This window comes from Hevea brasiliensis, chromosome 3 (genome assembly GCF_030052815.1).
Source record: "Hevea brasiliensis isolate MT/VB/25A 57/8 chromosome 3, ASM3005281v1, whole genome shotgun sequence".
In the NCBI taxonomy this organism is placed as follows: Eukaryota; Viridiplantae; Streptophyta; class Magnoliopsida; order Malpighiales; family Euphorbiaceae; genus Hevea; species Hevea brasiliensis.
The window spans coordinates 23,384,572-23,398,248 of record NC_079495.1 but is presented as its reverse complement, the minus strand read 5'-3'; the positions used below and the strand labels follow the sequence as shown (position 1 = coordinate 23,398,248).

Sequence of the window (13,677 nt, the reverse complement as noted above, 5' to 3'; positions counted from 1 at the left end):
ATTAATAAGACATTAGTCCCAATTTACATATTCATATCATTTTTAATATTAATTTTCCTTATGAGTATTTTAATTATCATATATAGCACTTTTCCCATGAACCTTTCTTTAGGTTCATGTTGATGTGTTATCTTTATCTAGAAATTTGACTAGGTTAGGATGTCTATTTAGTCACACTTTCTTCATAACAATTGCTCCTCTATGTTTAAACTTGAATTTCAGTTTTTGAATCACTGAATTTGGAGTTATAGAACTCAAGTTATGGTCATAATACCATAACTGGTCCCTTTGCCTCTAAGCTATCCAGAATTTACAATTCCTGGTCAATAAACTTTGACCAGTCATTTGATCATTTTATGGTCATTTTTAGACTTAGGTTCCTTCACAAGATATGTTCCTCTATGTCTTAGGGACTCCCAGGTACAATTTCATAATTTTTCAAGCTTGGTATAGTGAGTTATAGTCAGTGTATTAACCTGGACTCTCAGTCCTATAAGGGCAATAACCAACTTCAGGGCAGTATGTTTGACCCTCTTTTTAGGGTCTTTACACTTAGAATTTGGCAAAGGTGTCTAAATCAATGTTGTAGCCCTAAGTGTCATGTTTCCAGATCATATTGGACATCTCAAATGGAATTTTCTAGTGGGAGTTATGGCCAAATGAACACACAGGTATCAAATGGAATTCTGGATTCAACTTAACATTTTTTAGATTTCAATTCCTAATGGCTAATATTTTCCCTAGGATGCAATGGTTTCTAGAGCTTTGTCAAAACATAAAAATTGTTGTGCTATGTCTTATAAAACTTTTGGCACTAGTTTCACTCAATTTGCAGCTTTGGAGACCAAGTTATGGCATTTTTGCTAAAACTGGTCAAGCATACCAAATGAACAGTATTTTGGACAATTTCCGGGTTAGCAGTTTTAGTGACTAAACTTGTGCTAACAATTTGAATTGGTTAAAGAACTTGAAGCCGGGAGTGATACGAAATCCTCTGATCTCCAATTTAAGTAACATAAGCCCCTCCTCATGAACTTCAGTAGCTGGTTTTATGTTATTTATGCTAACGTGACATTTATCAAATTAACAAATTATATTTTCATTGACTGATAGCATCAAGTAAACAAATTATAGGTTACTAAAATGTCAATATGTGCAATTTTAATTGTCGTGACTATGTGTAGATAAAAAACAGAATTAAATTTTTTTTCCTAGATAAGTGTGGAATTAACAGACATAAAATATAATTTTAACATTACAAGTGTGTTGTCGGCAAAAATAACCTAAAACTGGCTACTGAATATCATAGAGAGTTTTCTATTACTTAAATTAAAAATTAAAGAGTTTTGTGTTACAAATTGAAGTTTAGGTTCCTTACAGTTATATACTCCTAAATTGAGTTATCGTCTATGTAATTTTTCAGAATATTACGTTGTAATATTTTCCATTTCATTTTGTCATTCTTATCTTATTTTAAAATAATTATCAAATTCGATTATCATTGGTTGGATTTTAAAGTAATAATTATTCAAAATTTTCATTTGTATGAATTTTATTCTTTATATAAATTTTTTGTTACAAAGAATGTGCTAACTGGTGGGTCTTAATTTTAATATTTTAATTTTTTTTTTATTAATTAGTTCGTATCCCACCCCCCATCCCGTACATATGGATAAGACTAATTCACACTTGAGCCAAGAATGGTATTCAGGTAAAACCTCCCAATAAAAATGATTCTAGGATTTAAACTCCTGGCCTTATAGATAAAATTTGTTTCAGATCAGCTTTATACCAATGATTCAACCGCTTTTTATATTATTTTAATTATTTATAAATAGTTCTTTTATCAATTTTTATATCAAAATCACTTTTTTTTTTCTTCAAAACTTTTTTTTAATAGAATTTGATTGATTTTGTTTGTGAAATGTGACAGCCTTCATCCTGTCTTTTTTCGCTTGTTATCAGGATTCTTCTTGGTAGAATCATCTTGTATCCTTCTTCTTTTCTTCTAAAATTAGTATTTTGAGCACTTGTCAACAGAACATTTTTACTATAGTATTTTAAAATGGAATTTTTTCTTAACAATTCTATTTATCAATTCCTTTATACTTTTAATAGGTTTGGCTTATCAAAAAAAAAAAAAAAAAAGCAAACTCAATTGAAAAAGACAAATATACCAAATTATTTGCCCTAGTCAGTGCAAGCAATTAGGCTTGATAGCAATGAGAACCACACCATATTTGTACATGTTCCGGACGACGTCAACATCATATGCCAAATAACTGAAGAAAATGTAGGCAATGCTACTAGTTGGTTCTCCATCCAGATCAACTTATTGCATGCCAACAATATATAGCTAAGCACATTCAAATAGTGATGAAAATACATATTTTTCAAACCTAACTAATTATTTAGGAATCAACTCGCATACCTACTTAAAAATAAAATAAGCATATTAATTTTTGAAATCAAATAAACTCTTTAAATTACAAAACAAATTAAACAAACCTTTTAAATTTTAAAAATTAAATCAAATAAACTCTTAGGAACAAATAAGCCCTTCAAAATTAAAAAATATATCAAATAAGATTTTACTTCCAATTGGCATCTTTTCTTCATGTTCTACTTAATCTCTATGCAACAACTTCCTTTTGGTGATATCTATAAGATTACGTGCTTTTGGCAATATCTTTGAGTTTTCGTTGCTTGCTCACCTCTATACTTTTCAAAAGGTCAAAACTTTGTTTTTCTATAGAATAATCAAAATTAGACCATCATATTATAATTAATTTGATGACGGTAACTATGACAAAGACGATAAATCCATAGAGACAATTTTTGAATGTTTGACAAGAAACAATTTATTAATCTATTTTAGAATACAGCAGATATCCGCCGAGATATTGTAGCTCGAATACGTAGGATATGTAATGACAACCCCATGCACTAGGAAATCATTCTACACGGCCTTAGTTAGATTTGAATTGGAGGTAGGTTATAGTCTAGGCTTTTTTAGTTGTTTTTAAAGGCTAAAGGACTCAATCATTTGTCTCCAAAATATCAAAAGGGCTTATTTGATATATTTTTAAAATATCAAAAACTTATTTGTTCACTTTTATAATTTAATGGGTTTATTTGGGTAAAAGAAAAAAAAAATAAAGGCTTATTTGACTAATAGACCAAACTTTAACGGTCTAAATAACACACACACACATATATAATATCTTTTTTTGCATACTTTACATGTTTATTCTCGTACGCACTCTCGATTTAATTTTCTTTATATGTAATTCTAGAAAAAAAAAATACTTGCTAATTAATTAATAAATCTTAAAACTACTTGAAATTTTTCTTCAAAGTAAGTATAATAATTAAAAAAAAATTAAGAAAACTAAACTAAGTATCTAAATTAAAAAAAAAAAACTATGAAAAAATTTAAAAAATACTTCATTACATTCTAGTTGTATATATTAAATTAAACAACATGCATTCTTATATATCAATAATATCTTTTATTTTGTCTAAGCAACATTCGAAACATCAATTACAATGCTTTTTACCCTTAATTTTTTTATTAATAATAATTGAAAAAAAAATTATTCCTGATAATAAAAAATTAAAATTTTCAATTTTTTATTATTTTAGTCAATTTTTAATTTTTATAAATTTTAACTTGCTTCTAAATATTTATTATTTTTATTCAACAATGAAAATTAAAATAGACCGATGGTCAAAATTATAATATGTTAATTAACAGAAAGAGAACAAACAATCAAAAAATACAACACATTAGCTTATTTAATTTGAATCAATTTTGACTATGAGTTAAAAAATTAAAAAAAAAAAACAACTTTTTCGATCAAGCTAAAATTATTAAAAAAACAAAAGCTATAATATCAAAATTTTAAATTTTTTTTTTTACCATTAAGTGTTTAAATCATATAAAATTATTTATTATTAACAAAATTATTTGTAAGTTAAGATATCTATAATTAGCCGTTAATTTATATAAAAATTATTTTTTAATTTATTATAGCTAAAAGTAATTTGAAAATATAAAAATATTTTATTTTTTCATGAAATAAAGTAAATGAAAAAATTTTTATATATAAAAATAAATTTAAATTTTAGTTTAAACTATATTTTTATTAATGTCAATAATTTTTTTAAGAAAAAACTTATAATTTTGTAATAATAAAGTGGTTGTTATAATTGAATTAAATTAAAAATTCAAATTCTCAATTTTAATATTTAATTAAAATTTATCCATTACTGATATTTAAAAAATGCTATAAATCTGTAACAAATAAAATGATTTTAAATGAATAGAATTAAAATTTTTATTTATATAAATGTAAATTATTTATTTAATTAAATAGTTAATCTCTTGATAATAATTTTATAATTAAATAGTGTTTTTGTCCTGTTTTGTTGGGTTACAAGACTATGGACGGTTCATAGAAGGGAGCTCGGCTTGAAGATTTGTTCTGTAGTAGGTTTTACATCTGCATGCAGGGCCGCGTTCTTGGCGACATTTGAGCAAACTGTGGTACTCTGGGTTGTTGTAGGCCAGTGTCTTGGTCTTCATCAGCGTAGAGGGAGAGGGACAACAGATGGTTTTAGTGTCTCATTGGGACCCAAAGCTGATAAGGGCAACCCGAAAGGTGTGAGTGGGACGCCCAAGAGACCTACCATGGCTACCCTATGCAGGACTCCGTGGTGCTCTGCGGTTTCCATCTCTTCCAAGACCTAAGGTTTCTTGTGTTTCAATTAGTTTTAGACCCATGTTGGTTGTGCTGAAGAGAGCTAGCTGAGAATCAACACTGGTTTGTGTTGGATGGTCCTTTTGGTTTTGCAAAATCACCGTCTTACAGGACCTCCATGGTGGTGCAAGGGAGACGATGTGGCGCTGGCTCATTTTCTTCGGATCCTCTATCTCGGCTATCTTTACCCGTATGTCTGTTGCCCTAGGTTTCATGGGTTGGGCTCAAGCTATTGTTTCTTTGGTTATAAGAGATGGGCTTGGACCTTTGGATAGGGCTTGAATTCTTGTTTTCGCAGGTTCTTTCTTGCCCGTGGAGTTTACGAGCTATTAGTAACATTAGGCTATTCTTATATGCATATAATTTAGGCCTCTTAAGGCCCTATAATGGATTTGGACCTTTTATATATATTAATTTTCCAATGAAATTTATTTCAGAATCAAGTGAAAAGTACTAAAAATTAAAATAAAATTGAAATTATGTGATCTAGTTATAATATGTTGAAATTATATGACCAATATAAAATTAAATAACAAATTTAATGACCATTAATATAATTATCCATACCTGTTAAAGCCTCTGAGAATTTTCAATGGCCTCAGAATTAACTTCACCAACAGTCACTGAATCAATCAAGTAATCTCCTGTGAGAATGGAATCATCAAATAATGTTAAGTTTATTGAGATATTAATTAAGGTTCTATCTGACTTGAGCTTTTATTGAGACAAATATTAGCTTATATATTTTTATTAATGATTATTAAAAATGATTTTTAATAAGCCACATCAAATTTCAACCAATAATCATGAATGGGGAATGATACAATCATGCATTCTCTCAAAATGTGTATAAAGGAATTGAACTAGCAGGATTTCCAATTACAAACCAAATGCAATCAGCCATGGCATGGCATCTACAAAAGCTACTAAAGAAGACAAAAATCACCAAAATGTAATCAGAATCCCGCTCTACACCTCTGATCACTCTATAGAATCTATTATCTACTCAAAATGTATGCCAGCGCTTGGGTAACGATCGGGAAGAGCCCCATGCAACCGAACACTAAAATGCACCACCACCTGCAGCCTATGCTACTTCTCCCATTCCCTCAGGATCTCTTTTTCCAATGCTCTCATCCTTTCTCAAGCTGTAGTAAGGAGTGATGGTATGAAGAAGGCCAGGGCCGCCATGGATGTAATGTCAACATATCTCTACCTGAATATCTTCATGGCCAGGAGGAGATTCCGGTGGAACAGCTGAGGGAAAGGAAGCATTGTTGCTTATCTGCAAGACCCGTCTAGCAGTCACCTGAGATTGTCCATTTTGACCGATCTTTCGTGAAGAAATAACTCCAGATTTAGCTGCTTTAGAAGAATCACTATTCTCAACTGATGATAAGAACTCTGTTAGATTTGTCTGTGACATTGCTATGACATTACTGAATACACCAGATTCTCTGAGTCCTTGGACTATGACCTGCAAACATTGAATTAAGAAAGTTTTAAAGAAAGTGGAGGAGGAACTGCATAACATGCACCCAAAATTAACTACACAGATCATAGGAGCCTCAAAGCAATGTTGGGTGGTTAAACTGACCATTGGAGCATAAATGCGGGTCAAAATGCCCTTTCTCATGAGTTTAATATTTAGTGATTTGTCAGTCCACACAACACGTTCCCGGTACCTGATGCAATGAGAATTGTATGAGTGGCAGTATTTAGGATAATGGCAATTAATTTACTGCATCTACAGAATACTGAATGCCGGGCAGAATATTAATATTTGAATAACTTAAAAAAGCACTTTAATGTATCTATGAAAGATAAACAAAGTATCATCACTTGATAGCAATGATAGCAACAAAACCTATGTTACTTTACGCCTGACAGCCCCATTTGCTGGTGCTTCTCAGAATAACACCTCAAAAGCTCCATGGGTTCACAACTTCACATCAACTTTGAATTAATTCAGAACAGAAAAATAGTGAATTTTTATATGGCTATTACCAGTGAAGCATTTCCTCTTCTGTTGCAGTTGAAGCAATTATGAATGCCTGCTCAGATCATAGCAAGGATAGATTGATAAGCAAAATAATCAAGCGCAGTCTTTCCATGAGATGTTCTTATTGTGTTTTAACATTACACCATGTAAGCTTATGTGATAAGATGCCACGACAGGTAGGGGAAAATAATAAAACACAATAAATAAAAATTATCCTAATGATGCAGAAAAAGCTTTTCAATAGTAGCTTTCAAATATAATGAGCTCTAGAACCAATCCAAAAGAGCATGCACAATGGTGGAGCAAAACGGCAAGGGTAGTAATTAGTGGTCTTTGAATATTAAAGTGCTCATATGTTATCCTCAAATTTTTTAAAACCTACACCATAATTCACAACGGTGTCCAGTGACACTGGTTGCAATATGTACGTCAAAATAAAGAATAAGTTTGATCTCAAAGTCCAATCAGTATACAAAAGAAACCTTTCTGTAGGGTGTAGACATGACACAATCTTGGGGTGTATAAAATTACAAGTATCACTGCTGTTAGGATTAATCTGAATTTGTTTGGGCTAGATTAAATTGGACAACAAAAAATAAAGAAATAGGAAAGACATAAATTTACATGGTTCGGCATAAGCCAACATCCACAGGCAAAGGGGAGCTGAAATCCACCAATAAGTTCAGAAGGGTACAATAACAAATAGAGAATTAACACTCAAGCCCTGAACCCAAGTACACCAAAAACTCACCTCCCTTCCTAAAAATTAAAAACAAATAAAGTAGTAACAATATAGAACAAAATTGCCGCACCAGAATGAAGAAGAGAGGAGCTCATAAAACTCTGAGAAATTGATGCTGCAACAAAGGAATAAGGAATATAGTGCTTGTCCTAGGCTAAGTTGGTGTAAAACCAACTCAAATCCGATAAGGACTAGGCTAATATGGCCAAAGTCAAATCCAAGTATCATTTTGATTACTTGGCCAAAACAATTGCAGAATTTGCTAGGATTCCCTAATGGCTTAGGAGTTATGAATGTTGCAGGCTCCACTAGAAATTCAAAGCATAACTAAAGAACCACATTATTGTGGACATCATAAATGAAAATGAAAAGCAAGAAAAGACACTATTTTCTTCATAAATTATTTTCACAAAATATTTTATACTATTTCCCGTGTCACCACCTTATTCTTCCTCCAATATTGGAGTAAGTGCAATTGTTCCCCCACTTCATGGGAACTTCTCAGAAAAAAAAAAAAAAAAAAAAAAAAGAAGGAGAAATAGTTTAATATTCTTTTGCATTGACCAAAAAGAACAGTATCCTAATATACTACCAAGATGCCCAATCAACTACCTTATAAATATCCACATGTTAGTGTTTGAGCCAATGTCCCAATAAATTTTGAACGAATGTTTGAAAAATAACCATAAGGTTTTAATTATCTAAATATTAAAGGCATAATAATTGTTTAATAAACAAAGAAAAAAAGTATGAATTGCAAATATTTTTTCAAATTTTGGCCAATTATTTTTTTGCAATTCAGTGCAAAACCTTAATAGGTGTTTCTATTATAGCAGGGTTCCATCTTGGTCGTAATTAAATCATTGAGTTGAATCCTAAGATAATATCAAAAAGCAGGAAAGTGAGAGGTGAGAGGGAATAAAAATATAAGTTCATTTCCTTCCTCACTTTTTTGACATTGTCTCTTTCTGATTCTATTCCAAGAGGAAATATGCCATGTAGTTATCCTAATTCCTAACTAGCAAACAGCTCAACAAATTAGATGATAATTTGAGATGAAACCTTAATGAAGCCTGTAATTGAAAATTTTACTAACATCATTCCACTGAATTACAAAAATTGAAAACCTTCCAAAACCCATTCTTTTCATGGTCACTAACCCCAATCCTAAAACAGATTAATCAGAAAAGAGAGTCAAAGGTCAATTATAAGGGAAAATAAGAAAACTAGAAAAAGTAGAAAGCTAGAAAAACTAGAAAACAGGAAACTTAACAGGTGCTGTTCCAACTAGAAAACAGAGGACAATGAAAAGAATAAGAGATAGGATATGTATGAGAACTTACAGCTCTGTCAAATTCCAACATAAAACATCTTTTAACATCATCCTTTGTAGGCTTGCAACCACACCGATCCCGTCTTGAAGTCAAATCGGAAAATTTTGGGTATGTGTAATGCAGAACAGCAGCCTCATCCAATTTGATCTCACTACCAAAGTTTACATATAAAGAGATTTAGGTGCTTGCCAAGTTTGAAAGCTTCTCGAGTCATAATGGATTCAGAAAACAAGTAGATATCGAAATCCATGTAAAGACCTTGACCCTCGAGAGACAATGAACAAACCACAGTTTGCACATAATCAAAATATATTCTATCATGTCTAATTCATCTAATTGAAAATTAAAACGTGTGTGAATCTATACATGCAGAGATCACATATTTACTCAAAAAAAAAAAAAAAAAAAAAACAGGAATCATGCATATAAAATTAATAGGATTCTAAAATGAACAACTTTACTTTGGAGTCTTCATATAGTTATGCCATCTATGTGCACCATTAGGGCGAAGATGATCTTGAATTCGAGCTGCGGATTTCCCATTTCCATATGTCAGAAAATAGTTTGGATTACCACGAGTTGCTTCTTTATAATTTCCAAAGTATACATCTTTTGGAAGATGGTCATAGTTCTTCTTGAACAATGAAACCTATGCCAACAAAAACAAAATATTGATGAAAAACTAATTTTGCTTGTAAAGTGTTACCTATGTTTAAATATTAACAAGCCAAAAATATAATTAACAAGTTTTATGGATCTACTCAATTCCAAGCAAAATATCACCCTACTGTGTGTAAACCAAATGAATATGGTCTCATGAGGAATAACGAGAAATTGGGTCAATTACATTAATCAAAATTCAAAGGCAGTCCATCCATACTTTGGCCTTCTTCTAATCTCTATGGCCAGATGATTAGTTATGTGTATTCTTTAATTTAAACTAGCTAATGTTGTAGGAAAAAAAATAAATTAAGGAGATAATACCTCACTGAAAGGCTCCTTGACATCATCTCGCTCAACACTACTCTCCTGAAACAAATAATCTCTTCAGTAAATATGAAGAAGAGAAAGAAGCCAATAAACATACCGCGTCATGAGAAGAAAATTTTTTACACTGAACTATGGGTATCACATTTCAAAGATAGAACTCAAACTCTAAATCTCAAGAAGCTGATCCACTTACATAATTTGGAAAGATGACCATATCAACGTTTCCAGGCACATCTGAAAGCAATTGTCTCAAAGAATATTCATGAGCTCCCGCAGGATGTATTAGCTCATCAGTATCAAGATGGATAATCCAATCCATGCCAGCCTCCTAAAGTTCGGTTAAACAAATACATAAAACCTTCAGAAGACATAACAATAAGCAGATGACTTGCACCATAAATGAAAATATAATAATCATACCCTTGCCATGACAATGGCCATTTCCATGTTGAGGGATTGCTTGACAAATAATTCATAATTACATGGTTTGTAAAAGAAGCTTGCCAGCCAAGTCTCATTCCAGATCCGGCTGATGACCGAAAACATAATAGAAACAATATTAACATACATTTAATGAGATTCATAAAGTAAATAACTTGTACAGTGGAACAGAAAAGAGCAAATTTATGAAATAAAAGATTCTAAACAATCTCCATTTAGTCTACAAGAACACGTACCATCTAAATAGCCAGAGTAAACACAATGAAAATCAAAAGCATACAGCAGTTATTGGCTACAATTCTAGGATTCTTAAGGGTTCACCTATATCTGGTTAACAGCCTAAGCACTCCAATGCATGTGCAATGAACTTTTTTTTTTTCCCACTATCTAATGGCCAATATTTTCACAAGGCTTTCCCCTTAGGGACTAAGTGTTTGTTAAATAAATCCTTCATACTTAAATCCTTAACAAACATAATCATGGTCAAAGAGTAAAGTATAGAATATGAAAGAATACATCAATCCTAAAATCTTATGGCTAACTGATTAAATACTTCTGACGAAAGTTTCTAAAGTTTAAAAACAAAAAGCCTTTGTTTTTGTACCACAAAACTTTCCAAACTTCAATATTTGGTATATTAAGAGAACAAAGTTGAATTAAAATTAGCTTCATAGAATAATAATATCCAAGAAGAAAATGCGCTGACCTTCTAGCTTGTTGTTCCTCCAGTTCTCTTGTTCTGTATATAACTTTCACACCCTGAAAAGACACATGTAGTCCACGACAACAATAAGTTCACAAAACCACAAACCGGAAAGTAAACCTATTCTGGGGATACAGCAGCAGAAGGGTATAACAAGCTTGATTGTAAAACATTGAGGTTGAAGAGCTAGATAATTAACTCACTGGTATTGTTTCCAAAACTTTAGATACATTAGGAGAGGTAGCCTTCCCCTCCACGAAAAGGAAAAAGGATGAAACTCCAATAACTTTGTGATAAAATATCCAGGGCAAAGTCTGATCTAAGCCTGCAGAAGTGCTTGTAGTTATACATATCTGGCATGCAGCAAAATTAGAAATGGAAAAAAGTCATAAAATAATCCAATTTTTCATTCTTAGAGGCAAATAAATGGATGACATTATGCACAGCAGTAATAAATTTCAAATGAAACACAAAGAAAATCAATAAATGGTGAACACATTAAAATACCAAAAATCAGAACAATGACAATGAATGAATAGAAGAATTCTATAAGTTTAACAGTGTTGGTATCAAAGTATCTCCAAAGTAGATGCAACAAATTTTGCATACAACAAAGCTGTTAAAATAACTATAAATAGAACAAGTGGAGAAATATTCTGACTTGCGAATCAGAATGATATATAATGGAAGAAATATCAAGTAATTTTAGATCAAATGAACAGCAAGTGAAATTAATTAAACAAAAAAAAGGGCCCTTTATCAGTTCAATTTATTAAATCAATTATGTAAGGCTCAAACTCCATGTCAAATACTGATAGTCAAATACTAAACTATAATTAACAATATCATCTGGCAATAGGGTTCTATTTGATGAAACTAACTATGAACTTCCAGACACAATAATCATCCAATTATCTAGCCATAGGAACACAGCTATTTTGCATGCATAACGATTCATACTCTTATAAATCATCTCTTTCCAGAGATCGAATCAAAAAATTTAGGCCAAACTATAATTGCATAAATATGAAGAAGCATAAAAGGGAGAAAAAAAAAAAACAAACAAAGAAGCATCTACCTCTATCCAGTTTCAATGTGATAAGATAATTCAGAAATGTCAAAAAAAAAAAAAAGCATAGGAATCGATAGCCATCAAATCATGCACCACTTGAATCAGCAATTCTTAGATACAGATACTGGATCCATATCCAAACCCGAAAACCGATTAACGAAACGAAATCCAATATTATATACACGAGAAAAACGCATAAATACAAAGTACCCACCAAAGATCAACCCCAAAAAATTCAAAACAAACCCAAGAACCCAAAACTCACCTTGGGCTTCAGATCAGACCCGAAATCGAATTTCCAGTTCCTGTAATAAGGAAATGACGGGTAATGGCTCCGACCCAGAAGATCCGTACAACCGGAATCCTTCGTTCTTGATGAAGAGGTGGAGGAGGTGGTGGCTTCCATTCCAGGAAACTCGTGGTGGTCGGGCGACCAGCGAGAAACGGGGTCGGTCAATCCACCACGCCATTGAAGAACAAAAGCGAAGGCAGCAAGAGTTAAGGGAAGGAGAGTGAGGAGCAATAACAGACGGGAAGTGAAGGCCTGAGAAGAAGACTGCGAAGAGACAGAGGAGGGTCTTGAACCCGCCATGAGGGCTTGTAAGGAGCAAAGAGAGATTGGCGCATATATAATTTATATGGAAATATGTGCTATGTAGAAGTTTAGAGAGAGAAAAAAAAAAAAAAAAAAAAAAAAAGAAGAGAGAGAAGTTGAAACTGAAATGGCAGAAGAAAAACTATGGATGAATGATACAGCGTAACCTTTTTGTCGTTAGCTGTAGCTGTGTGTAGTAATTGCCGTCGTCGTCCATTCAGGGTTTTTTTTTTTTTTAAATTATCCAAAAGTTTTTTAGGCTAACTATAAAAAAATATAGCAATTTTCAAAATAACAATTTTAAAAAAAAAATTGCTCATAAGAAATTTTAATTTTTAATTGGCCATCAACCATGGGGGAATTTATCATATTCACAAAATTTAAATTATTCCTTTTAGATATAAAGAATGAATTTCGTACATGTGAGAGGAGTTATATGCTTACCACTAAAATAATTTCTCCAATTATAGAATGTACTCAATCTCATTTTAAATTCTTAATGAAAGTTTCTAATGTGACACTAAACTTGTCAAAAAATAAAATAAAATGGCATGGTATAAAACCTATAAAAATGATGTTTCTTACCTCATCTTAAATAATCTTAAAATAAATGAAAATATTACCCTATTCTTCTTAATATCTTTGTTTTCTTAGCAAGACCCCCCCATAACCACAAAACCCATTCTCATTTCATAGCCAATCATAGCAACCATGACTACAACTCTCACATCTCTCTCCACAAAACCATAAAATCACTCTCTTTAATTCCTCCACCATAATCTCCTTTTCATTGTTGGTCAACATCCCTCATGGCCTCCATACACTAAGCTCACCCTCAATTGGACTTAATGTTTATCCTCTATCTTGGATTAGTCTTCTCAAAATCTCACTCCCTTAGATTTTTCGTTGTCTTGTATATTTCCATCTTCGACTCTCTCCTCCACGCCACTTCTAAGATCCTTCACAAGAAGCCTAGTTGTGTTAAAATTAATAATTGCCTTTCTTTTTATGATTTTGTTGTAGTCATTGTAATGG

At 31.8% G+C, this 13,677-nt stretch overlaps 1 protein-coding gene across 1 annotated transcript; it reads right to left on the bottom strand.

Annotated features, from left to right (window-relative positions):
• Positions 1-5,570: 5,570 nt before the first annotated feature.
• LOC110651513 (glycosyltransferase-like At2g41451) lies at positions 5,571-12,745 on the bottom strand. Its single transcript, XM_021806870.2, has 11 exons — positions 12,313-12,745; positions 11,179-11,328; positions 10,979-11,031; positions 10,252-10,360; positions 10,025-10,159; positions 9,826-9,870; positions 9,303-9,490; positions 8,851-8,992; positions 6,771-6,817; positions 6,361-6,448; positions 5,571-6,240 (listed from the first exon to the last, which is right to left on the bottom strand). Exons 1-11 carry the CDS (start codon positions 12,637-12,639, stop codon positions 5,965-5,967), a joined length of 1,560 nt encoding a protein of 519 aa, XP_021662562.2. The 5' UTR covers positions 12,640-12,745; the 3' UTR covers positions 5,571-5,964.
• Positions 12,746-13,677: the final 932 nt, after the last annotated feature.